Raw genomic sequence first — 24,958 nt, 5'->3', positions numbered from 1 at the left:
TCAAAATGCCATGGTGGGGGATCTGAACTAGTTTTCTTGGGAATGATTACATGTCTTGCTTATCTGAGGCAAAGGATTTGGCTGGAAGCAGGGAGAATCCGCACCCCCGTCCCCCCACCCCCCCCCCCCCTCTTCCCAAACTCCAAACATTCCTGCTTTTAGATTGACCCTGGATGCCAACCACAATTCGGGCACAGGCTGAAGAGTTGAATGAAGTGTCTCCAAGATTAGCCAGACAATGTTAAGCGGTACTAGAGAAAGTGAGAGGTAAGCACGTGATCATGAGGCTAAGATAGAAGGAAATGTGCGCACAAAATATCATCCCATTATGATGAAGCACACAACATTATCCCCCACATGCCAGTCTCTATGGAACTGTACAGCTGCCAGGAGTGTATTGGACAACATGGATTCTCAAGGCTAACATGCAGGGCTGCCATCGTGCAATAACATTTAGAACTGCATTCACTATAGTTTGCGCATGTCAGATCTGATCAGTCTCTGGCTAAAACTCAGTGTGGTCTGACCCAGCTCCCACACGAGGGCATCACTCCCCCAGCTGCTCTTGCAGAGCCTGAATGGTATTCCGCATTTGGTCCTCCGTTCCTTGCAACATTTTCACCTCAATCGTATGAAATACGTACAGGATTCCAGCCAGCAACGTCACGGCAAATGCCACCATGCCCAGGATGTAGAAGGAGACCTTGGGGAAGGAGTTCTCAGCGGTGGTGGTGACCAGTGGTATGATCGCCATGACGACTTCGAGCAGCAGCAAGACAAATCCCAGGACGGCCATCCTGCCAGAGGAGTAGCGTATCCTCTCCGCCCCGTGAATGCCAATCTTCACTTCTGCCCGAGCTTCGTTCAGGATGTCCACCAGCTGTGGGTTCGTCTCTGCAACAAAACAACGCACGGAGTACTTTGGGTGGGGGGCAGAGAAACAAAGGGAAAGTGGATCATAAAACTTAGAATTATTAATCGCAGATCGAAGGGCTCTTGTGATACACAACAATAACGTATACTCGGTCGGGTCAGTGGCTCAGCTGGTAGTGCTGCTGCGTCACAGCGCCAGAGACCCGGGATCGATCCTGACCTCGGGTGCTGTCTGTGGGGAGTTAGACAACAGACAATAGACAACAGGTGCAGGAGTAGGCCATTTGGCCCTTCGAGCCAGCACTGCCATTCACTGTGATCATGGCTGATCATCCCCAATCAGTACCCCGTTCCTGCCTATTTGCATGTTCTCCTTCTTAGTCCCCAGCTCATGGAAGGATCATTCAGAAGAGCCTGATAACAGGGGGAAGAAGAGGGGAAGGGTAGTGGGAATATGGAACAAGATGCCCAGAGAAACTAGTTGAGACAGGTACAATAACAACATTGAAGAGACATGGTACATGGAGAGGAAAGGCTCAGAGGGATATGGGTCAAATGCCACAAGTTTGGATGGGGTATTATAGGGTCAGCATGGATGAGTTGGGCTGAAGGGTCTGTTTCCATGCAGTGTGATTCAACGTTTTGCTATGGACTTTATAGGCCCTGCTCAGAGTTGTGGGAATGAATGTATCCCTTAAACAATGCAGCACATCAGACAGGCTCTCACGTTTCCATCAGTGTCATAGTGATTGCACTTCAAAAGGTGTGAAGCAATTTGTGATATCCCGAGTTCTTCCCTTCTTTTAATTATACATTGCAGCAACTAAAGTTTCTTCTTTTGATTTGCTAAATGACTATTTTACATTGAAGGACTCTAGTGCTGGACTATCTCACAGTGGCAGCATTCCCTCATTATCCAATCAATTCCCTATTGTGGAGTTACAGTGTGGAAACAGGCCTTTCGCCCACACTTGCCCACACTGGCCAACATGTCCCATCTACACTAGTCCCACCTGAATGCATCTGGCCCATATCCCCCTAAACCCATCCTGTCCATGTACCCGTCTAAATGTTTCTTAAATGTTGGGATAGTCCCTGCCTCAACGACTTCCTCCGGCGGCTCGCTCCATGCATCTACTACCCTTTGTGTAAAAATGTTACCCTTCAAATTCCTAATAAATCTTCCCCCCCCTCACCTTAAACCCATGTCCTCTGGTTCTCGATTCCCCGACTCTGGGCAAAAGACACTGTGCGTCCATCTGAGCTATTCCTCTCATGATTTTGTACACCAGTACAAGATCACCTCTCATCCTCCTGTGCTCCAAGGAATAGTCCTAACCTGCTCAACCTTCACTATAGCTCAGGACCTCGAGTCCTGGCAACTCTTCTCTGCACCCTGTCTAGCTTGAATTCTCCAACTATTCCCCAACTCCCATCCAGTTCCATTCTCAGTCTGCGCACTTCCAGAACAAAGAGCATGTCAAACCTCCAGTCAAACCTCCCCTCACCTATGTCTACCTGCCATTTGTTGACACAAGGAACTGCAGGCTTTTGCCAAGGAAAGACACAAAATGCTGGAGTAACCCGCTGAGCTACTCCAGCATTTTCTCTCTACCCGTCACTTGCCTGGCTTTGTCCTGCCCTCACCTCTCTCCTCCCTGCCACCATCAGTCTGAAGAAGGGAGCCGACCTGAAATGCCACCTGTCCATTCCCTCCACAGATGCTGACTGACCCTGCTGAGTTCCTCCAGCACTGCGTTTTCCTCAAGGTGCTAACATCTGCAGTTCCTTGTGTCGACATGAAACGAGAGCTATATATATATATGTATGTCCCACTGCAGTAGTGAGAAATAACTCACCTTCTTCGCGTTTCGCCCCAGTGGCAGCACCCTCATCTTTCTGCACGCTCAGCGTGGCGCACACAGCTTCATGGTCTGAATATGGAATGTTTTTCCCTGGAGCCGTACCACTTGTGGTCATCAAGTGCTCACATTTCACAGGGAACCCCCTCGATCCCTGCAGTGGCCGAGAGACACATCGTTTTAACTATTTGACGCCTTAAATTCTGGAACTCATTCGTCCAGTTTCAAAGCACCTCTGCCAGTTTGCTTTCCCCGTTCCAGACTCCTCACCTTGTAGAGAACGTAGTCAATGCGAATGCCCGAGGGAAACGAAGGACAATCCCAAACCGTGGCATAGCAGTTCTGAGCCTGCAGGGTGCAACCTCCTTCAGAGCCCTGTGGGAAACACAGCATACACGTAACTGAAGGGTGCCGACCCAAAACGTCACCTATTCCTTTTCACCAGAGGAGCTGCCCCGACCCCGCTGAGCGACTCCAGCACGTTGTGTCTCCCTTCGGTATAAACCAACATCCGCAGTTCCTTCCTACACATTTTGGATGCTCCACCGCAAAATCTCTTCAGAAGGGTTCCAATCCAAAACGTCACCTGTTCCTTTTTCTCCAAAGATGTTGCCTGACCTGCTGAGTTACTCCAGCAACTTGTGTCTACTCTCATAACTGCTGGTACTCCCAATGAAGCATTGATGCTGCATTATTTAAAACATGGATTGCAAAGAACTGAAGTTACACTGCAGGATTTAAAAAAAAAGGTTCTGTAGGTGATCCTCAGCCAAGTCAATGGAGGGATTGATTTACGATACAGCATGGAAACAGGCCCTTCAGCCCATCAAGCATGCTGAGCATCGATCACCCATTCACACAAGTTGTACGTTAGACCCACATTTGCATCCAATCCCTACACACTAGGGGCAATTCACAGAGGCCAATTAACTTACAAACCTGCACGTCTTTGTCATGTGGGAGAAAACTGGAGCACCTGGAGAAAACATCTTTAGGATACCCTTGTTCTCAATCTCAATGATGTAGGCACTGTACCCATTTTAGTACAACCCAGAAGCAGGCCCTTCAGCTCACATTGCCTGTGCCGAACATGATGTCAAGATCAACTCTTATCTGCCTGCACATAATCCATATCTGTAACAATAAGGCTGGCACAGTGGTGCAGCTGGTAGAGCTGCTGTCTCATAGCGCCAGAGTCCTGGCTTAACATCATAATGCTGGGAAGCATCTCAATGAAACAGGATCCCCTCCCCCCCTTCCTCTCCTCCGTACTCAGGGAGCTGTGTGGAAAATGGAACATGGGTATTAAACGACAAACAGCAATTAAGTTGTTGCAAGTAAACAAAAATCTTGGGGTGAGTGAACCCAATTGCAGGGAAAGGTCATCAATATCATAGATAAAGAGCTTTTAACCAGAGGTAATTAAACTTTATCTGCTGGTTTCACTTCTACAAACAGCTCATCCCGGGAAACAAATCAGGATCTGACAATGACCTAGTCAACTGTTATCACAGCCGATCCCCGCCTTACAGCTGTTCGAGTAGGGTTGCCAACTGTTGCGTATTAACCGGGACATCCCGTATATTGGGCTAAATTGGTTTGTCCCGTACGGGACCACCCTCGCCCCGTATTTAACTGTTGCGTCCGCAGCGTCCAGCCTCGCCTCACCCGTCCCGGCATAGTGCAGCCCATGGAGTGCAGCAGCAGCGCCTCGCCCGTGGCCCCGTTGGTCGGCAGCACGGCCAGCTGTGCGACCTTTGCTTACCGCCGACACCACCACCCCTCCTTCTTAGCTGGTTATCGGTTCATGAGTTGGATGGGGTGCCGGACTTTACGTGTGATGTTGCGCACCCCCGTCGCGCGGGCCAAGATTCCTCAGCTGGCCCGCCGGCTGGGCTTTACGTGCAGTCCAGCACCCAGGCCAACCCGTCATTCACCCAGCCACGGCCGAGTCGGTCAACGAATTGCCCTTGGGAATTTGTCCCTTATTTGGGAGTGAGAAAGTTGGCAACCCTATGACCGAGTGACAGAAATTGAATCGCACAGAATTCAGTAACCATCACCCAAACGTTTAAAATGCAGAATAAAACTTGTTCTTACAAAATAAACAATTATTTTTCAACACTCTTCTTGATTCGTGTACAGGCAATGCAGCTTTGTATGGAGGGGAGAGGTGGGGGGGGGGGGGGGGGGGGAAGAAAGAAAAAAAAAAGGATAGGGACCACAGAATAGTGTGGCACGGTGCACAGCGGTAAAATTGCTACCTTACAGCACCTGGAGACCTCTGTTCGATCCGATCCTGACTACAGGTGCTGTCTATATGGAATTTGTACGTTCTCCCTGTGACCTCGTAGGTTTTCTCGGAGATCTTTTGTTTCATCCCACATTCCAAAGATGTATAGGTTTGTACGTTAATTGGCTTGGTATAAGTGTAAATAGACCCTAATGTGTGGGGTTAGCAGATAAAGGGAGGGGGGGGGGGGGGGGGGGGGGGGCAGGGGTGCTTGCCAATATCTCTCTTGATAAAGTGGAATAAAGCATATCAAGGTCAATCAACATTTGGTTATTTACGATGACCCTCACTGCCCATGTTAACCACCAGTAGAATGGGAATGAGAAAGGGTCATGGGTCTAGCTTTTAACAACAAGCTCTCACTCGCATGGTGTGCACTGATACAGTCAGCAAGTCGGGCTCCATACCAGGGCAGAAACAACATTTCAGCAAGGAACCTTCAGCACAATTCTGACACAGATATCATATCCGCAAATTAAAATATGTGGTTAGGTGTGCAGGGAGGGACTGGTCTAAACCGAAGACAGACACAAAAAGCTGAGTAACTCAGCGGGTCAGGCAGCATCTCTGGAGAAAAGGGAATAGGTGACGTTTTGGGTCGAGACCCTTCATCAGACCTGAATGCAAGATAATTTTATTTCCAAAAGCCATTTGATGAGGTGGCACAAACTTTTTTATTGCACATCAGTAATTGAAGTTAATATTTATTCATAGATTATAGGATATGTTAACTGAAACAGCGGGTAGAGAAAAACAGGATTTTCAGGTTGGCAAACTAAACGTTGGCATTTATGTTAAGCTTCACCTAATTCCATGAATAATTTTGAAGGGACCAGGTATATTGTATAATGGTTTACTGATGGGGAAAAAAATGTTAAACCCCATCAGGCAAAATGTTTAGTGGTGAAACACACACCTCCAGATTCAGGGACAATTTCTTCCCAGCTGTAATTAGGCAACTGGGCCATCCTATCACCAACTTGAGAGCAGTCCTGAACTACTATCAACCTCATTGGAGACTCTCGTTATACACTTTATTCCCATTATCATGTATCTGTACACTGTGGATGGCTCCATTGCCATCATGTATCGTCTTTCCACTTTCAACAAAAGCTTTTCACTGTACCTCGGGTCCATGTGACAATAAACGAAACTCAACTCGAGTTGTACACCAGGTTGTGAGGAGTACAGTGTATAGGGAGGAAAGGCAGATGCTGGTTTACACCCAAGAAATTCACAAAACATAGCCAGACAGACAGCATCTCTGGAGGGCAAGAATGGGCAACATTTTGGGTCGAGACCCTTCTTCAGACTGTGAGGAGTACAGTCAGTCTGTGAGGAGTACAGTCTTTGCTGGGATATAACAGGATTAAGTGAGATACATAGATACAAAGAGACAGATCTTTAGCCTAATGAGTATGTACCAACCCAACCACCAAGCATCCATTACACCAATTCTACTGTAACATATTTTTATTCTCTCTAACTTTCCTGCAATTCACCCCCATCCTCCCTCCCGAAATTCTACATTAGCACCAATTTACAGTGACCACATAACCTACCATCACACACAACTTTGGGATGCTTTTAAGTTCCTTGGACCCATCATCTCCAGGGACCTGAAATGGGGGGGGGGGGCGGGGGCACTATCGGCTCCACAGTCAAAAGGGCCCAACAGAGGATGTGCTTCTTGCGGCAGCTGAGGAAACCAATCTGCCAGGGCTTTGTCCTGCCCCTACCCTCTTCCAGGTTCCTTCCCCCACCATCCTTCAACAAACAGCCTGAAGGGTCCCGACATGAAACATCACCTATCCGTGTTCTCCAGAAACACTGCATGACCCGCTAACTTATTCTAGCACTTTGTGTCTTTTTTACGAAATACTGTGCTTTATTGGTTTAATCTCTCATCCCAAATATCGTATCACTAATGTTTCGAGCTAGACTTGAACCCCCTATCTCAAAGAAAACAGTGCTCCAAATTGAGTCTCAGCTAACAAAAGAAGCGTCATTTTTTCAGGGGTTTTTTGGCAGGTAGTTGGGTTCCCGTTATCTGAATGGTGGCCGATTAGGGAAAGAGGAGGCAACGAGACCTGGGTGTCATGGTACACCAGTCATTGAAAGTAGGTATGCAGGTGCAGCAGGCAGTGAAGAAAGCGAATGGTATGTTAGCATTCATAGCAAAAGGATTTGAGTATAGGAGCAGGGAGGTTCTACTGCAGTTGTACAGGGTCTTGGTGAGACCACATCTGGAGTATTGCGTACAGTTTTGGTCTCCTAATCTGAGGAAAGACATTCTTGCCATAGAGGGAGTTCAGAGAAGGTTCACCAGACTGATTCCTGGTATGTCAGGACTTTCATATGAAGAAAGACTGGATAGACTCAGCTTGTACTCGCTAGAATTTAGAAGATTGAGGGGGGATCTTATAGAAACTTACAAAATTCTTACGGGGTTGGACAGGCTAGATGCAGGAAGATTGCTCCCGATTTTGGGGAAGTCCAGAACAAGGGGTCACAGTTTAAGAATAAGGGGGAAATCTTTTAGGACCTAGACGAGAAAAACATTTTTCACACAGAGAGTGGAGAATCTCTGGAATTCTCTGCCACAGAAGGTAGTTGAGGCCAGTTCATTGGCTATATTTAAGAGGGATTTGGATGTGGCCCTTGTGGCTAAAGGGATCAGGGGGTATGGAGAGAAGGCAGGTACAGGATACCAAGTGGATGATCAGCCATGATCATATTGATGGCGGTGCAGGCTCGAAGGGCCGAATGGCCTATTCCTGCACATATTTTCTATGTTTCTATGTTATTGTGAGAGCTAAAAGCAACATCTACTGATCGCTACACAAGCTACAAATTGCTGACGGGATAACCCCATCAACGTTAAGCTCTGATAGGAATGATTGAGTTAATGTATGATGAGTGTTCAACAACTCTGGGCCTGTATTCACTGGAGTTTAGAAGGATGGGGGACTTCATTGAAACTTACCGAATAACGACAGCCCTGGATAGAGTGGATGTTACCACTACTGGGATAGTCTCGGACCAGAGGGCATAACCTCAGAATCAAAGGTTATGCCTTCAGAAAGGAGATGAGTTGGGATATCTTTAACTAGAGAGCGGCGAATCTGTGGAATTCAGTGCCACAATGGCGGTGGAGGCAAAGTCATTGGTATTTCTAAAGCAAAGAATAAGATGACTAGTAAGGGTGTCAAAGGCAGGAATAAACCCGGGTCATCAGAGCTGTGAGGGAGAACTTCTACCAGTTATGTCAGTCCGCTGCCCGTACAAGAAAGAAGGCAGGAGATTGAGGTCGATAGGCAAAGATAGATCAGCTATGATTGAATGGCTGAGTAGACTCGATGGGCTGAATGGCCTAATTCTGCTCCTATGATTTATGAACATCTGGAACGTGATTTTAACATCCAGAGCATTCTCCTGATGGTTCCCACCACACAGGTGTGAAGCAACGGGAATTGGAGGAGGTAAATTGTCTGAAACACGGACATTTACCTGGTCTCTATATGGTTAGAGGTTCAAATGATGCTTCAATTCAAGATGGTTCTCCCATTGTGTAGGATGGAACTGCAGCTGCTGGTTCACACTGAAGAGAGACACAAAATCCCAGAGTAGCTCAGCGGGTCAGGCAGCATCGCTGGAGAAAAGGACGTTTCGGGTCGAGACCCTTCATCAGACAGAGTTAGGGGAGAGGGAAACTAAAAGGTACTAAAAGAAAAATGTTCTCTCAATGCTGTACTCGTGGAGGACTGCATCCTCTCCGGAGGAATTTAATGATGTTGGAGGATGGAGAAATGCTCCTAATATTTATCCCACAACACAAAAGGATAATCTGGTCATGACCAGCTGCTGTATGTGGTGCACTCTGCGCACAAATGTCTGCTGAACTTCCTGCAGCACTACGTTTCAAACAGCACTTCAATGGATGCAAATATCCCGAAGATGTGGAACAGATAAGACCGCAAAGTTTACGGAAGTGCTTACTTCAAACTTTTTGGTCTCCACAAATGAGTCCTTCATCCCCGTGTAACACTGCAAGAGCCGGTTTCCCAGGTCATTGGGATGCATGTTCAGGTCTCCACCCAAGATTGTGACGTCAGCTGTTTTTCCTGTGTGGCTGGGAAACAAAAAAATAAGTTTTGAAAGGGTTCACCGAACTGTCCGGCAAGGATCACTGACACCAGCTTTGCGCACTCCTTACCGTATGAACTGCCCCAGCTCCCAAGACTGAAGCAGACGGTGGGGGAGATAGTCGTCCTTTTCCCTGCAATACTCTGCGTGAAGCTGCGGGAGAGAAGAGAGTCAGCTCTGATCCCGAACTCGGGACGGTTCTGCTCTCGGCCTCCAGCTGGAAACCTACACCAGCAGTCAGGCCAGAGTGGAGGGATGGGATGGGACGGGGAGAAGGTTAGTGAGGAGGTGGACAAGGGAAGGTAGGGCTGGAAACGTGCCTGAGCTCAGACAGCATGGAGCAGAGAGAATAAATGGAGAGCAGCAATAGGGGAAGTCAGTACTATGTTAGGACAGAGTGGGAGAGCCAGGAGGAGAGACAGAGCGGGCTAGCACCAGAACAAGGGATAGGAAACAAGTCTAACCAGAAATGACGGCAGGGCCAGAAAAAAAAGGAACATTATTAACGCAACCCCAGACACAGAAATAAGCCACAAAAAGGCAGCCAAGGACAAGATTTAGTGTGGGGTGTACAATTTCATGCAGGACAAGGTGCCAAAGATGGTATCTGGATTATGTTATTATTAAGTCACCTCACACTTAGCTACCACTTACATGAGTCACATAAACATGGACAATGATGCCTTGCACCTTCAGAATGACCAGGCCAACAGACTTCCCACCAAACCAGTCGCCATGGTGCAACTAGAAGACAGTGGGATCACAGATTATTTTCTAACACAGCTGTATTTCAGGGTACAAATGTTATTTATCAGCCCTACAGTTTATAAATAGAACAAATAGACTCAGAAATAGTTGCTTTCCGAGAATTATAACTACTATTAATTCAAATTCACACATGCACTGACTTCACTGCCCAACACCCGGACTTCCATCTGTATATATGTATGTAGCGCCGCAGAATTGTGCACCTATCCCCCCCCCCCCCCTCTCCCTTCTGTTTTTGTTTTTCCGTTTCTTGTTTTTTGTGCTAAATTGTATGTATGCATTGAGTACGAGCAGCTTTCAGTTTCACTGTACATGTATAGTGACAATAAATGGCATATCTATCTATCTATAAATCTCTAGTTTAGTTTAGAGATACAGTGCGGAAATATCGGCCCTTTGGCCCAAGTCTGTGTTGACCGGCGATCCCTGCACATTAACACTATTCTAAACACACTAGGGACAATTTACACTTAATACCATGCCAATTAACCTACAAACCTGTACATGTTTGGAATGTGGGAGGAAACCTAAGATCTCGGAGAAAACCCACGCAGGTCACTTGGAGAATGTACAAACGCCGTACAGACAAGCACGTAGTCAGGATCGAAAGACCGCTGTGCCACCATGCCACCTTAATGAGCTGAGCTGAGCTGAGCTGAGCAAGAGCACCTGTTCACCAATGTGTGGAAATATATGGAACTCTGCACATGATAAATATGCAACTGAAGTTCTGGTCTGTTACAGATTTCAGAACTGCATATATAGCCCATGGAATATAAATAAGTTTAAAAGTAAGGTGCTGTCTGCATTCAGAATTATTCCTTAGACTGAGTGCAAAACGTTAAGACATTTTGCTCAGTGCAGGACACCAAGATTTTTTCGATCTGATATCTTCCTCTAGATTTCCTCTCTCATCCACAGACTTATAATTCAGTGGAAACCGGTTTACACTTGAGTATATTAACCAACTGCTCTTTGTACCAGACTAGACTTTGAATCCGGATAGATTTGTATTGAGGGCGAGGTGGAAGCAGGAACCTCAAGCTATCTGCAGATAATGTTCACTCAGATGGCCCAATCTACATCACATGATAGCCATCAAGGAGTCTCTTATCAGCACAATTTCTATTCATCTCAACAATTATTTGTCTTTATCTTGATCAGTTGAGCAAGAACACTTTATAACCACCGTGCGGAAATAGATGGAATAAATAATCAGCAAACAGATTCTACCGATAACGAGCATAAACAAAGAACTGCAGATGCTGGTTTATACCGAAGATAGACACAAAGGGCTAGAGTAACTCAGCGGCTCTGGCAGCATCTCTGGAGAAATAGGATAGGTATAGATTCAGATCAGGACCCTTCTTCAGGGATGCTACCTGTCCTGCTGAGTTACTGCAGCACGTTGTGTCCTTCTGCTGATAGGAAGCTTGCTTTTAATTTAGCTAGTAGCGCTTGCCCCATACCTTATAAGGATAGCCATTCAGGGAGTAGCGGTAGAGGAAAGAGTCAGTTATTCTGTACCTGGAGAAGACACACAGTCCGCTTCCTATAGCGCCACTGAAAGAGAGCCAACAGATCACATTCACAGTGGCTTCATATCTGTGTGTTGTCACAACAACTTGTATTAGTCATTACATGCATTTCTGAATTAGTTAGACCTCACTGTGCCATGAAACCGAGAAGCACAAACAGAAATTACCACATGATCCATTGACTGTACAAAACAAAGACATTACTGACATTGGGATGTATTATTAACTTAATCAGAACTTTTTGCTATCTACTATCCAAGATATCACCATTGAGGGGCATTAATTGACCAGGTAGGTCTTAATCTTTTAGTTTGGTTTAGAGATGGAAACAGGAAACAGGCCCTTTGGTCCATTGAGTCCGCGCCGACCAGTGATCCCTGCACACTAACACAATCCTACACACTAGGGACAAATTACAATCTTTACCCAAGCTAATTAACCTACAAACCAGTACTTCTTTGGAGTGCGGGAGGAAACCGGAGCAACTACGTGGTCACGGGGAGAATGTACAAACTCTATACAAACAGCACCCGTAGTCAGGATCAAACCCAAGCTCTGGTGCCGCAGGCAGCAACTCTACCGCTGCGCCACCGTGCCACCCCAACAGTCGATGAGCTGTACACTATTTCTGTTATCCCATTTTACAAACGAGGGGCAATTTGCAGAGGCCAATTAACCTGCACGTCTTTGGGATGTGGGAGGAAATTGGAGGACCCCGAGGAAACCCACACGCTCAGATAGAGAACATGCAAACTCTACATAGACAGCACCCAAGGTCAGTAGCGAACCCAGGTCACTGGAGTCACGAGGCAGCACCTCTACCGCTGTAGAACTGTGCCGCCCTATATAGATAGAGGCCACCTCTTCATCTTCATCATTCTCTGGTGCACTAAAGGGCCATTGCCAAGGCTGAAAATCAAGCATTACAAATGACAGAAAATGCTGGAACTGATTAACGTATCTGGTGTTCAAACCAAAGATACATTTCTCACACTTCCAGAGCTTTCTCTGTAATAAAACTAACAATGGTTCAGCTGGTAGAGCTGGTGCATTACAGCGCCAGAGACCTGGGCATGGTCCTAAATGGGTGGTTTCTGTGTGGAGTTTACACGTTCTCCCTCTGACTGCATGGGTTACCTCCAGGTGCTCCGGTTTCCTCCTATATCTCAAAATCATGCAGGTGGGTAGGTTAATTGTAAAATGCCCCAAGTGTGAAGGTTTTGGATGAGAAAGCGGGTTAACATACAAGTAGTGGGTGTGCTGCACCCGCTGAGTTTCTCCAGCATTTTTGTGTACCTACAAGTAGTGGGAATGGGTGATTGGTGCGCCTGCTTCCATACTGTATCTCTGAACCAAACCTGATGTTATCAAAGGGAGCAATCTTGACTCAGACTAGCAACTCCTTGGCTCCGTGTTTAACATTGCATCATTTAATTTCTACACCAGTCTATTACCATTTCACAGTCAAGTAATGGGCTCACTTTGTCAATGTCTCTGACAGATATAACTTCATACCTTCTGAAGTACACGGAATATGGCTGGGCACTTGTCAACTTGCTTCTTAAAAAGTGGTAATCTTGCTCACTCCACACCTGAAAGCAAAATAATTGTCTCAGACGTTTGCTGCTTCCCCCCCCCCTCCCCCCTCCCTCCTAAATGTAGTTGCACATGATCTAGAATGATACCCATGTCTGAGGCATTACAAAGTGTGGAGCTGATACGGTTCTAACCGTAGATTAAAATTCCACCTCTTACTTGGTTTCAGATTTGCAAAGCAAAAGGCTTTAGTCAAAGAACTGGTTAACACCTTTTCAACTCCACAATCAAAAAACTATTTGCAGGGCCATGTCATGCGTAGAGTCATACAGCACAGAAACAAGGCCATCTACACTAGTGCCACCTGCCTGCGTTTGGCGCACATCTCTATAAACCTTTCCTATGAGCAGTTCATATCATGTTCATCTACACGTCCTCACACTAAATCTTCTTCTTATCGAGTCCACACACAAGATTTGAAGTTGTTCAGCCAGAGCTGAACAAACTTCTTGGCATCTACATATAATGGTCTCTGTCTTGTCGCTTCTTGCGCTTGGTGGAGGAAAGATTGGTGGAAACAGGGCGGCGATGTGAACACTCTTTCCTTGACCCCCTCACAGTAAATAATAGTTAATTTTGTCTGAAAGAGGCACACAGTGTGGAAACAGGCTCTTCGGTCCAACTTGCCCACACCGACCAACATGTCCCATCTACACTAGTCCCACCTACCTGATCCATATCCCGCTAAATCTATCCTATCCATGTACCTGACTAAATGTTTCTTAAACGTTACAATAGTACCTGTCTCCACTACCTCCTCCAGCAGCTCCTTCCATACACCCACCACCTTTTTGCGAAAAAGTTACCCCACAGTTTTCTATTAAATCCTTCCCCTCTCACCTTAAACCTATGTCCCCTGGTTCTTGATTCCACTCCTCTGGGAAAGAGGCTCTGTGCGTCTATCTTATCTAATCCTCTCATGATTTTGTACACCTCTACAAGATCACCAGTCATCCTCCTGAAATCTAACGAATAGAGTCCTAGCCTGCTCAACCTCTCCCTCTCGTTCAGGCTCTCAAGTCCTGCCAACATCCTCGTAAATAGTTACAGTTTCAGAGAATGAAGATAAAGAAACGTTTGCGTACAATCTTAGGGAAAGGCTTGCTGCTTTGTCATATTAACCATTTTCCTCCGTCATCTTGCTCATCCATCGTGAGTTGCAAGCAGAGCCAGAGTTTGCTCCTAGCTCTGTGAAATTCTCTGCCACTACTGGGATCTGACTGTGGTATCTAGCGTCCTAAGGTCTCAACAACACACTAAGCTGTGGAACAAGTCTTGGGTATGATTGGTTAGCTTGGTTGGTCTTCCATTTCCAAGAGATTAATGCCATCAAGTGGAGGTGAAAAACATGGAGCTGGATCCAATTCAGACCCCCCAACCGAATTGCCCAAATAATTGGCGATCGCAAAATATTGCTAGAAATGCAACTGGGATTGAATTTTAGGGATGGAAAATATTTAGAGTTAATTGCTGCTGATGTTGGAGGAAAGATCATACGTTGTTTAGTTAACCAGGATTCTTTTCAACGATGACACCAAGCAACAAACTACATTCCATCACTTCTCCAATTCAAAAGCTGCAAGTACGAAGACATTTGCAATTTAACGGAAGATCCCTAACGCCAAGGAAGTCAATTGCCAATGCTCACCCACCAAATCGGCTGACTTCTTCATCCAGTTAGGATTCAGCAAGTCTATGATATATAGTTCTCAACGACCTAGATATGACCCCATAAAGAGTTTTTGGATTGTATCTAATCTTGTTTTGCCTTATGTCATGTAGACCAATGACAAAGGACTCCAAAAAAGCTGACGAAAATACAGATTGGCAAACAGATCGGAAAGTTGCTGTATAAAGCAGTAAAGATAATAATAGGGAAGTGAAAGCTACCTCCTGCAGGAGGACCACATCATACTTCTCCTGACTCAGTAACTGCACAATCATTTCATAGCGCTCCCTGCAATGTTTGCTGAGGTAGCGGATCCCCCTGTAACAAAGAAGGGGACATTGTGAAGGTAGTTTGTTAGATATATTGCATATTACAACACTAGGTTTTGCAATGAAGACTTTTATATTGAAGACATTTGTTCCCACAAAACATACAAGTGGGTTTCAAGACAGATGCGAGCACCTAAACGGTCAAATAGAGATGCTACTGTCAACACACTAATTCTCCTGCAGCCGTGGGCTTGGCCTCCAGAGATCTCTCTCTCCACTAGTCCCAGACACGAGGAAGAATGTTTCATAAGGACCTAAATGGCTGTTGCTTTTTGCAAAATTAAAAAGGGCCTGAAAGAGAAACTCACACCCACCCCCTCCTTTAGCTGCATCAATCTGTCACTTGACAGACTTTGCCCACTTTCTCTCACCCCACTCAGTTCAGTCTAAAGAATCCGAAGGGTCCGATCCGAGATGTCATCTGGCCATTCCCTTCTCTAATGCTGCTTGATTTGCTGAGTTCCTCCAGCACTCTCCAATAATTTGGGATTCTTCTTCAGAAACTTGAGTAAAGACATTAAACATGGCTATAACATCAGGAGAGAACGCGTTTGTGGTAAAGGAAGCGTCTGATGAGAGATTTGCAGTAAATGCCAAACAAACAAAAATGGAAAGGGGATTTCACTTTACCTAGGCTGCTGCTATGACCTGGATTACACTTTCTGTTGAAATTCCGCAGTAACATTCTACAGGGAATTGGCGAAATACTTGAAGGGGAAAACATTTGCAAGGCTTTTGGGGAAAAGGCAGTTAGGTGTGATAATTAAAGGCCATGCAAAAAGCCAGCACAGACAGGAGTGCCAAATTGGATCATCTTATCCTGTCTCAATCTACGATGAACCGTACTATGCACAGATGCAGTCGGAAAAATGCAATCTTTGTTATTACACAAGAGGCAGAAACTGCTGTGATAAGGATGAGCAATGAACTGGCAGCAGAATCTGCACTCTCAAGGCTGACGTTACTGTGAGAATGCAGGTTGAAACTTTGTTTGGCTGTTCTTAGGGTGTTTTACAACAGTAATCAGAAACAACAGCTAGTGTGCATTTAAAAAAAAAAGCCTCCTTGCTCCCTCTTTGCATTCCATTAGCAGCAAATTGTTGCTAACACTGAGATTTCATTTTAAGGCAGCACTTCTGAAAAATGCTGGACACTGCCTTGAAACATTAACATCATACATTTTTCTGAAAGATTTGCCTGTATGTCCGTAAATTTATCTCTATTTGGCACGCAAGATTCTCTAATGTCAATTGGTTGGTAATCGCATCAACCCTATAAATCATACACTGGCTGGACTGCTCTTTTAGTTTAGTTTTAGTTTAGTTAGTTTATTGTCACGTGTACCGAGTAAAAAATGGGGCAGGAAATCTGTCTACAGTCCAAATCTAGCATTGCCAAATTATTAACTAAATAGTGATTAAGAAGGAACTGCAGTTGCTGGAAAATCGAGGGTAGACAAAAGTGCTGGAGAAACTCAGCGGGTGCAGCAGCATCGATGGAGCGAAGGAAATAGGCAACGTTTCGTCCCGAAACGTTGCCTATTTCCTTCGCTCCATAGATGCTGCTGCACCCGCTGAGTTTCTCCAGCCCTTTTGTCTACCTATTAACTCAATAGTCCCCAATCAATGATAAAATAAATGGAAATGCAAGACTGTGGAAACCAAACTGTACAGGGTCAGCTAACACAGCAACTTTTCCTTCGCTCCATAGATGCATGCTGCACCTGCTGAGTTTCTCCAGCCCTTTTGTCTACCTATTAACTAAATAGTCCCCAATCAATGATAAAATAAATGGAAATGCAAGACTGTGGAAACCAAACTGTATAGGGTCAGCTAACAGCAACATTCCATGTAATTTAATAGGCCTCAAAATGGAGTTGGTCCTTTCTCTGTACATGGGCTGGGCAGCTGTTCAAACAGAATACATCCCAAATATGTCAAGGTTCCTGCCTTTAACAACAAAGCTAAAAATACACAACTTCAGATTTGCATGAATGGTACCTCTTTCTAAATCGTCAACTCGGTAGCAACATAAAATTAGATGTGGACATCCTCTTTTTTTTATTTTGAAGCAGCATTGGAGCAGTTTTCTGCTGCAAAATTCAACCAGAAAGTGAGGCAGAAATACATGGAAATTGAGATGCTGCAATCATCAGCAAAAAACAAAGTGCTGGTGGAAGTCAGCAGGTCAGGCAGCATCTGTGAATGACTATCTAAGATTTTGGGATCTTTAGCTTATCTTAGTCCCCGAGCAAAACACAAAGTGCTGGGGTTACTTAAGCAGGCTGGGTAGTGTCTGTGGAGAAAGCAGATTGGTGGTGTTTTGGGTCGGGACCTCTTCAGACTCCATTGAGCATAAAGAAGGGTCCCAACCTGGTCGCCTATCCATGTCCTCCACAAACAACATATCTCCAAGTCAGGATGATGTGCAGTTTAGAAGAGAATCTAGATGTGGATGTGGCTCCTTTATGCCATTGCCCTTGTCCTTCTTGAAGACGGATGCTTAGAGTTGGTGTAAGGAAATGCTGTTGGAGTAGCTTAATGAGGCAACAGTGGTGGTTTTGGTAGACGGCACACACTGTAATCACGAGGTGCCAATGGTGGCGTGAGTGAATGAATATAGGGTGGTGATGGGGTACTAATCAAACTTCTAGCCACCACTCTGCATAGGAGGACTAAATAACACATTCAAAGCACTTAGAAAGAAAAACGATAATCGAATGGTAATTTACAGAGCTACATTGCAGAGAATAATTTTGCCTACTATCATTGCGCTGTGTTTTTTTGAGAAAGCTTTCAAATTGATTTCAATTCTCCCTTCACTCCACATACTTTGGAGTACATATTAAATACTTCTCTGAAAGCCACTATCGTATGGTATAACAGAAAAATAGAAAATGCTGTATATATAACCAAAGAGCAGCATTTGTGGAGATTATTTGCGGCAATTATCCTTTTTAACAGAACTCTTTCATCAAAAATTGATAATGGGTCACCACCTGAGTAACAATGCTTCTCTTTCCACGAAAGCTGTTCTCGGTTTTTTAATTGTTTTTAATCCACACCACTTCGATTTTGCAATATTGAGTTTGGTTCTACCACCCTTGCAGTCAATGCAACTCAGATAACCTACGCCACAAATGAAAATTCTCTTTCATCTTCCTGATGGCCGTTTGCCAATTATCTAAAGAATTTGTCACACTTCCTTTTTCTAACATGCAAAACAATTCAAGAACTGACAACGCTGAGCACACGACTGATGCAGTAGACCGGAGGGGAAGTTTAAAATGCTGATGGGTGTTGTTTGAATGAACGGATCTGCGCTGATCAGTAAATGGCTGCAAATTACCCGAGTCTTACCAGCAATTGAGAGTGAACACTCTGAACCTTGCAGCCAGCGACTCCGACATGGTATCAGGTTAACAAGGTCACACTCTGCAGACGCTAAAAAGAAACAAAAATACATTTGTATTCTGAAGCATATGACCTCTGTTTATCCGATAAAGCGTGCAGGATGGAACAAATCCATGACAATACTCACAGAAAGCTGCATCTCTTCCCACAATCCATTTAATCCAACAGTCAAACATTTTAAGTACATTCACCCCGATTGCCTTTTATTATATCTTGCATTGCACTACTTTTCCTAAGGCCTTTTGGACTGTTACGAGATGCATGCTGATGCCACAAGGCGGCAAAGATTCACGTCACCCCCAGTGCAGCCTTCGCTATCCACCAAGATAAGCCAATCATCTCCATCTAATGATGTTTGTAGATTTCACATCAACTGTTTTAAAATTAAACCCACTTGCATAATCCCCACCCACTTCCTAGAAAAGTGTTGATGGACCCTTCCCCCCCAGACCCTGAACCTCAGACCTCCTCGAGCTCAATCAGTTTTGTTTAGTTTATTATTGTCTCTTGTATTATTGTCATGTGTATTGTCATGAGGTACAGCGAAAAGCTTTTTGTTGCGTGTTATCCAGTCAGTGAAAATACCATACGTGATCACAATCAAGCTGTCCACAGTGTACAGATACAGGATAAAGGGAATAACATTTAGTGCAAGATAAAGCCAAGTGAATTTCAATTAAAGATAGTTCGAAGGTCTCCAATGAGGTAAATGACAGGTCAGAACCGCTCTCTAGTTGGTCTCCCACTCTTTGCCAATAGTCATTAGCTTGGCTTCAGGGATTAGACTATTTGAATCCAAAGGATCACTGGTGCCCCACCAACCACTGCAGCATACCAGTACATCCTTGCATTAACAGCGGCAAAGAGATAGAGCTGCTACCTTACAGTACTAGAGATCCAGGTTCGATCCCAACTACGGGTGCTGTCTGTAAGGAGTTTGTAAGTTATCTCTGTGACTGCGTGGGTTTACTCCGGGTGATCCAGTTTCCGCCTGCACTCCAAAGACGTACAGGTCTGTAGGTTAATTGGCTTTGGCAAAATTGTAAATTGTCCCCAGTATGTAGGATAGTGTTAGTGTATGGGGGGGGTTCGCTTATCAGCACGGACCCGATGGGCCGAAAGGCCCGTCTCCGTGCTGTGACGGAATGAATAACTCAGGATGTGTACAAATGTACACATTCCATTGAAACAAACACATCTGACCTGACAACCTATTCCCCAACTCTCTCAAGAGCAATAGAACCCCAACTACATCATTGAATGGGTTACATTAAAACCTCCACTGAAAGGTCAGGGCAGGTTCATAATTCAGAAGATAAAAATTAGCTTTATGAAAACGGTCTTTGCTCCAAAAAGAATTGTGCTTCCCTTTTTTCCTAAATAGTGGTTAAAACAGTGGATGCATCACTAGCTAGTTTAGTTTATTGTCGCGTGTACCGAGGTACAGTGAAAAGCTTTTGTTGTCTGCTAACCATCTACCAAAAGACAATACATGATTACAATCATGCCATCCACATCAGAGTCGAGATTATAAGAGTGGAGTGATTGTAGATCCACTTCTATGATCAGTACACGCAGAGTTGCCTGGGTTGGGCGCTATCATGAATCCACTGCATCATCTCCCATCTCGTTCAGAACAAAATCAAGACATTGGCCAAATACAAGTGAGCAACAGGTTTGCGTGGCTTCCACACAAAAAAAAAACGTTAAATGGTTGCTGCCTGGGCCTGAAAGTGAATCCTCCATTATCTTAGCAACCACCTTGCAATCAGTGCAGTCTGCCCCCATGGTAACACACTTTAGAGCTGCCTGGGAAGAAGCACTGGAGAGGGCCTGGAGAAACTACAGATATTTCTGACTGAGAAACTAAACATTGGTAAATGAGTTAGACGCCAGAGGGAAAACACAATGATGGCCAGTAAAAATACCATGACATCAGAGGTGTCAAAGTGATCTCTACAGTATTATCATTACTGTTCTTAGTGTGAATGCTGAGAGGATGTTTCCAGTAGTGGGAGTGCCTAGGACCAGAGGGCACAGCTTTGAGATAAGAAGGATGCACTTTTAGAATGGAGATGAGGAGGAATTTCATTAGGGTGGTGAATCTGTGGAATTAACTGCCACATATGGCTGAGACCACCAAGACATAGTGTATTTTTAAAGCGGAGATTGAGAGGCTCTTGTTTAGTAAGGGTGTCGAAGGTTATGGGAAGAAAGCAGGAGAATGAGATTGAGAGGGGAAAAAGTAGATCAGCCATGATCGAATGGCAGAGCAGACTCGGTGGGACGAATGGCCTTATTCTGCTCCTATGCCTTATGGTCTTGTATGCTGATAGGTGCACATATACCATGTTAAACAGATCCAATTCCCATTACAAACTTATTACTGAATTATTTGTTCCCCATTTGCCCTAACAAGCACCACTGCTCCCTATTTCTGAAAGACACGAAACAACACCTAAAAATATGCTTTCTCACTCTGACAGCTCTTCATTCCCAAATATCTATTTAAACACACAAGCTCTAAAATTCTCTTTCAAAATGTCTCCACCACATTCTTCTCTAGGACAGAGCTCTAAAGCTCTCTCTTTGACTACACATTGACACATGTTCTACAATTGTTTAAGGCTATTCATAACATTCTGTTTAATAATCATTATGTATGTTTTGGTGATGGTGCGTTTTGATACAGTGTCTAGATCATACCTAGATATAATATAAAATCATGAAGATGGTCTCTTTAACACTCCACATACCTTTGTATTTAAATTGCAGCCCTTTTTTTGCAGGTAAAAGCACAAGATCTCGGAGATTTTGGCTCTTTTTCAGACAAACATAATCTTCAAGCTCTGCTTTGAACTATCAAATTGTTGCAAATGAATTGTCAGATACCAGAGGTCTCAGCCTATTACACAACATTACCATTCTCTAGTTTTCCTTTAACCTTGGGACTGTTGGAGAGAAGCCCGACACTGCACTCGTATCAGTCCCTGTCCTGGCCAAAGAATCGGTTTCAAAACCTTTAATCATCAACAATATTGGGGGAAAAAAGCTTTGAGAACATGATGGGAGAGCACATGCTTTCTCTCTCCAGAACACAATGTGAACCAATTGTTCCCATTTTTGCATTTGGTTTTAAAAGATATACAGCAAGCAGTAAGCAAAAAGCATAGCTATATTCTTACAGGGTTCTCCAAGACGTATGATGCAATGTGTCAGAAAGTTCATATCAGAAAGGTTTTAACAAAAGACCTGCCATTAATTACATGGTACATGACAGGCAGTTACATATTTTTCAAGTGTAGACCCTACCCATCAGGAGGGTTGTCATTCCATTAATGTTTGCCATGCTAGTGATATGGGTAGAGGGACAAATATAGAGCACACCGACGAGATTTTCTGCAGTTTTCTTTAAAAAATGCTCCAGGATCTTTATTTGTATGGTGCCATGGAATCATTTACATGGGCATTTCAGCTCTTTTAAAAACATAGGAACTTGTAATGAAAAACACTGGCAGCATAATTAACAGATCTAAAAGAGTAACAGCATAATTTACAGATCTAACAATCTGTCATTTAAATTGCACCTTTCATATCTCCCCAAACGCCAAGAACATCGTGGAGCCAATATCTGAAATGTTCTTATAGTTGTAGCATAGCAAGTCATTACAATTAAATTAGCCATAGCACAAATGTAGTTTGAAAGATAGATATTTCAACCATCCCTTCTTTGAAAAAATACCTGAATGTATTTTTCAATCCAAACAAGTCGACAAGAAAGGAACTGTCTAGGTAGAAAAGTCCTACTGTCGAGAACAGATTTTGGACAAAACCTCTGGCATTTTTTAGTATTGGCATGAGAAATCATCGGCTATGAAATTGGTCTGTGGGTAAACCTTGAACTTGGGCTAGGTAATTGTAAAATACAGGTTTAGTAGCTTTAACAATTGTTGATACAAAGGTCATATTGATGCAAAATGCCAGAATATTGACAAATAAAACAAGAACAGCTAGTGTTAGGACTAAAACAACGCCCAATCATTTGCTGATTATGTGAATGCCGGCGTTAAACTTGTTTTGAAATCAGCCCTTTGATGATACAGGAAATCAATGACAGGTCTCTCCCCCACCCCCTCCCCTCATTCTCAACAGCATCTAACTAGAAGCAGGAAGCGATTGGACACCAAATCATTGGAAATATACCACATGCTTGCTTTCTATAATGTCAGCAGCATCTCCCTACCAACCTCACACTGACCATCATCCTCGCAAGGGCAAACTAGAAACAGGACATAAATGCAGACACAAGACCATACAGAGAGAAATGGGCAGACTGGCAGAAGGATCCTGACCTGAAACATCAATTGAAACACCCCATTTCCTCCACAGATGCTGTCTGACCAGCCGAGTTCTATCCAGCGCATTGCATATCAAACCTACTAAATCTTTTCACCTTAAACCCATGTCCTCTGGTCTTCAATTCCCCTACTCCGAGCAAGAGACTCTGTGCATCTACTCAATCTATCCCTCTCAAGATTTTATACACCTCTATATGATCACCCCCTTTTCCTCCTGTGCTCCAAGGAAAAAAGGTCCCAGCCTACTCAACCTCTCCCTATAGCTCAAACCCTCAAGTCCTGGCAACATCCTCGTAAATCCTCTGAAGGGTCTCGACCCAAAACATCACCCACACCTTCTCCTCAGAGATGCTGCCTGTCCCGCTGGGTTACTCCAGAATTTTTTGTGTCTTTGGTTTAAACAAGCATCTGCAGTTCCTTCCTACACTTACTTCCTTGTACCCTTTCCAGCTTGACAACACATTTCCTATATAACATGGTGCCTAGGACTGAATACAACACTCTCAAGTGCTGCCATACCAACGTTTTACATAACTGCAACATGACCTCCCAACTTGTATGCTCAATGCTCTGACTGATGAAGGCCTTTTTTTTGACAACCCTATCTACCTATTAATGAGGCATTACAATAAAACATTAGAGGGGATAGGGGGGATCCGTCGATGTTTGGTTTGTCTAGGGGTGGACATCAATGAGCAAGGCAGAGGTGATGGTGTACTTGTCCTTGAGCAAGGCACCAGACGTGCTCACCACGGGTCTCTGGGCAGCGCTTGGCACAAGGCAAGGGGAGTTGTTGCCCGAGCCCCGGGGAGAGCGAGCGGATGATGCCGGCCGGGCCGGGCCGGGCGCCCCGGGGCTGTGGCCTGAGAGAGAAGGGATCCATTATGGAGGCAGAGGAAAGCTCCCTTCTGCGGCCGGCGTCCCTGGCTGCATTGCAGTGGCACCGCAAAGTGTCCCCCATTGACTTGCCCCAACCCCCGGCCGCGGGTACTCACCATGCGCCGCCGCCGCCCAGCGAGCCGAGCCGAGCCGAGCCGAGGTGTCGTCTTGCCCGGGCCGCCACTGGTCCTCTCGCACAGCAGCTTCCGCCCCCGCACGCTGAGCACGCCGGGTATTGTAGTCCTCCCCGCACCGCCGCCAATGCTTCCCGTCCACATCTGGCTCAACCTCCCGGCATGCACTGAGGACCGCTTCCGACCTGCGGGATTGTGGTCGGTGTAGTCCAAGGTCGCCTGCTCCCGACCGGGAAGTAGCGCACTCTCGGTCAGCTGGAACTACAAGTCCCGGGGTGCTTCGCGCCAGCACCGTCCTGCGCTGCAGCAGAGAGCTGGTGGTTAGGTTGCCCAGGCAACAAGGCTCCGTCCAGCCTGGGAGCAGGTATTCAGTTGCTTATCATCAGCAGGAAATATAATGTATGTCTTATCACATATAGATTCATCTGCCCCTTCCTTGCTTCATGCATGCTGTTCGCATGTCCCCATATACCTCCCCCAACTCTCCTGTGCTCCACCTACACTGTCACCTATTTATAGACAATAGGTGCAGGAGTAGGCCATTCGGCCCTTCGAGCCAGCACCGCCATTCAATGTGATCATGGCTGATCAACCCCAATCAGTACCCCGTTCCTGCCTTCTCCCCATATTCCCTGACTAAGCTGTCTTTAAGAGCCCTAGCTTGCTCTCTCTTGAAAGTATCCAGAGAACCGGCCTCCACCGCCCTCTGAGGCATCCACCGGCCTCCACCGCCCTTCTCCCCTCCTCCTCCCCTTCCACCTACATTCCTTCCTCGAGCTTCACAATTCGCAACTCTTCAATCCTTTTGTCTCACACCTTCTGTCTTTTCATACATCAAGTATACAAACTTAAAGCACACGGTATTGGGGGTTCAGTTTTCATGTAGATAAAGAACTGGCTGTCAGACAGGAAGCAAAGAGTAGGAATAAACGGGTCCTTTTCACAATGGCAGGCAGTGACTAGTGGGGTACCGCAAGGCTCAGTGCTGGGACCCCAGCTATTTACGATATATATTAATGATTTGGATGAGGGAATTGAATGCAACATCTCCAAGTTTGCGGATGACACGAAGCTGGGAGGCAGTGTTAGCTGTGTGGAGG

The 24,958-nt window shown here is 45.2% G+C and overlaps 2 protein-coding genes across 2 annotated transcripts in view; both read right to left on the bottom strand.

Moving 5' to 3' along the window:
* Positions 1–24,958, bottom strand: part of rpl10a (ribosomal protein L10a) — a 216,781-nt gene that overhangs the window by 121,192 nt on the left and 70,631 nt on the right. The window lies entirely within an intron of this gene.
* LOC129708830 (sphingomyelin phosphodiesterase 2-like) lies at positions 117–23,936 on the bottom strand. Its single transcript, XM_055654848.1, has 11 exons — positions 23,841–23,936; positions 18,434–18,517; positions 14,967–15,063; positions 12,996–13,072; positions 11,412–11,505; positions 9,829–9,918; positions 9,245–9,327; positions 9,028–9,160; positions 3,006–3,110; positions 2,733–2,889; positions 117–894 (listed from the first exon to the last, which is right to left on the bottom strand). Exons 2-11 carry the CDS (start codon positions 18,481–18,483, stop codon positions 548–550), a joined length of 1,233 nt encoding a protein of 410 aa, XP_055510823.1. The 5' UTR covers positions 18,484–18,517; positions 23,841–23,936; the 3' UTR covers positions 117–547.

This window comes from Leucoraja erinacea, chromosome 24 (assembly GCF_028641065.1).
Source record: "Leucoraja erinacea ecotype New England chromosome 24, Leri_hhj_1, whole genome shotgun sequence".
In the NCBI taxonomy this organism is placed as follows: Eukaryota; Metazoa; Chordata; class Chondrichthyes; order Rajiformes; family Rajidae; genus Leucoraja; species Leucoraja erinaceus.
The sequence above is the reverse complement of the archived record's forward strand: the minus strand, read 5'-3'. Positions and strand labels throughout refer to the sequence as shown.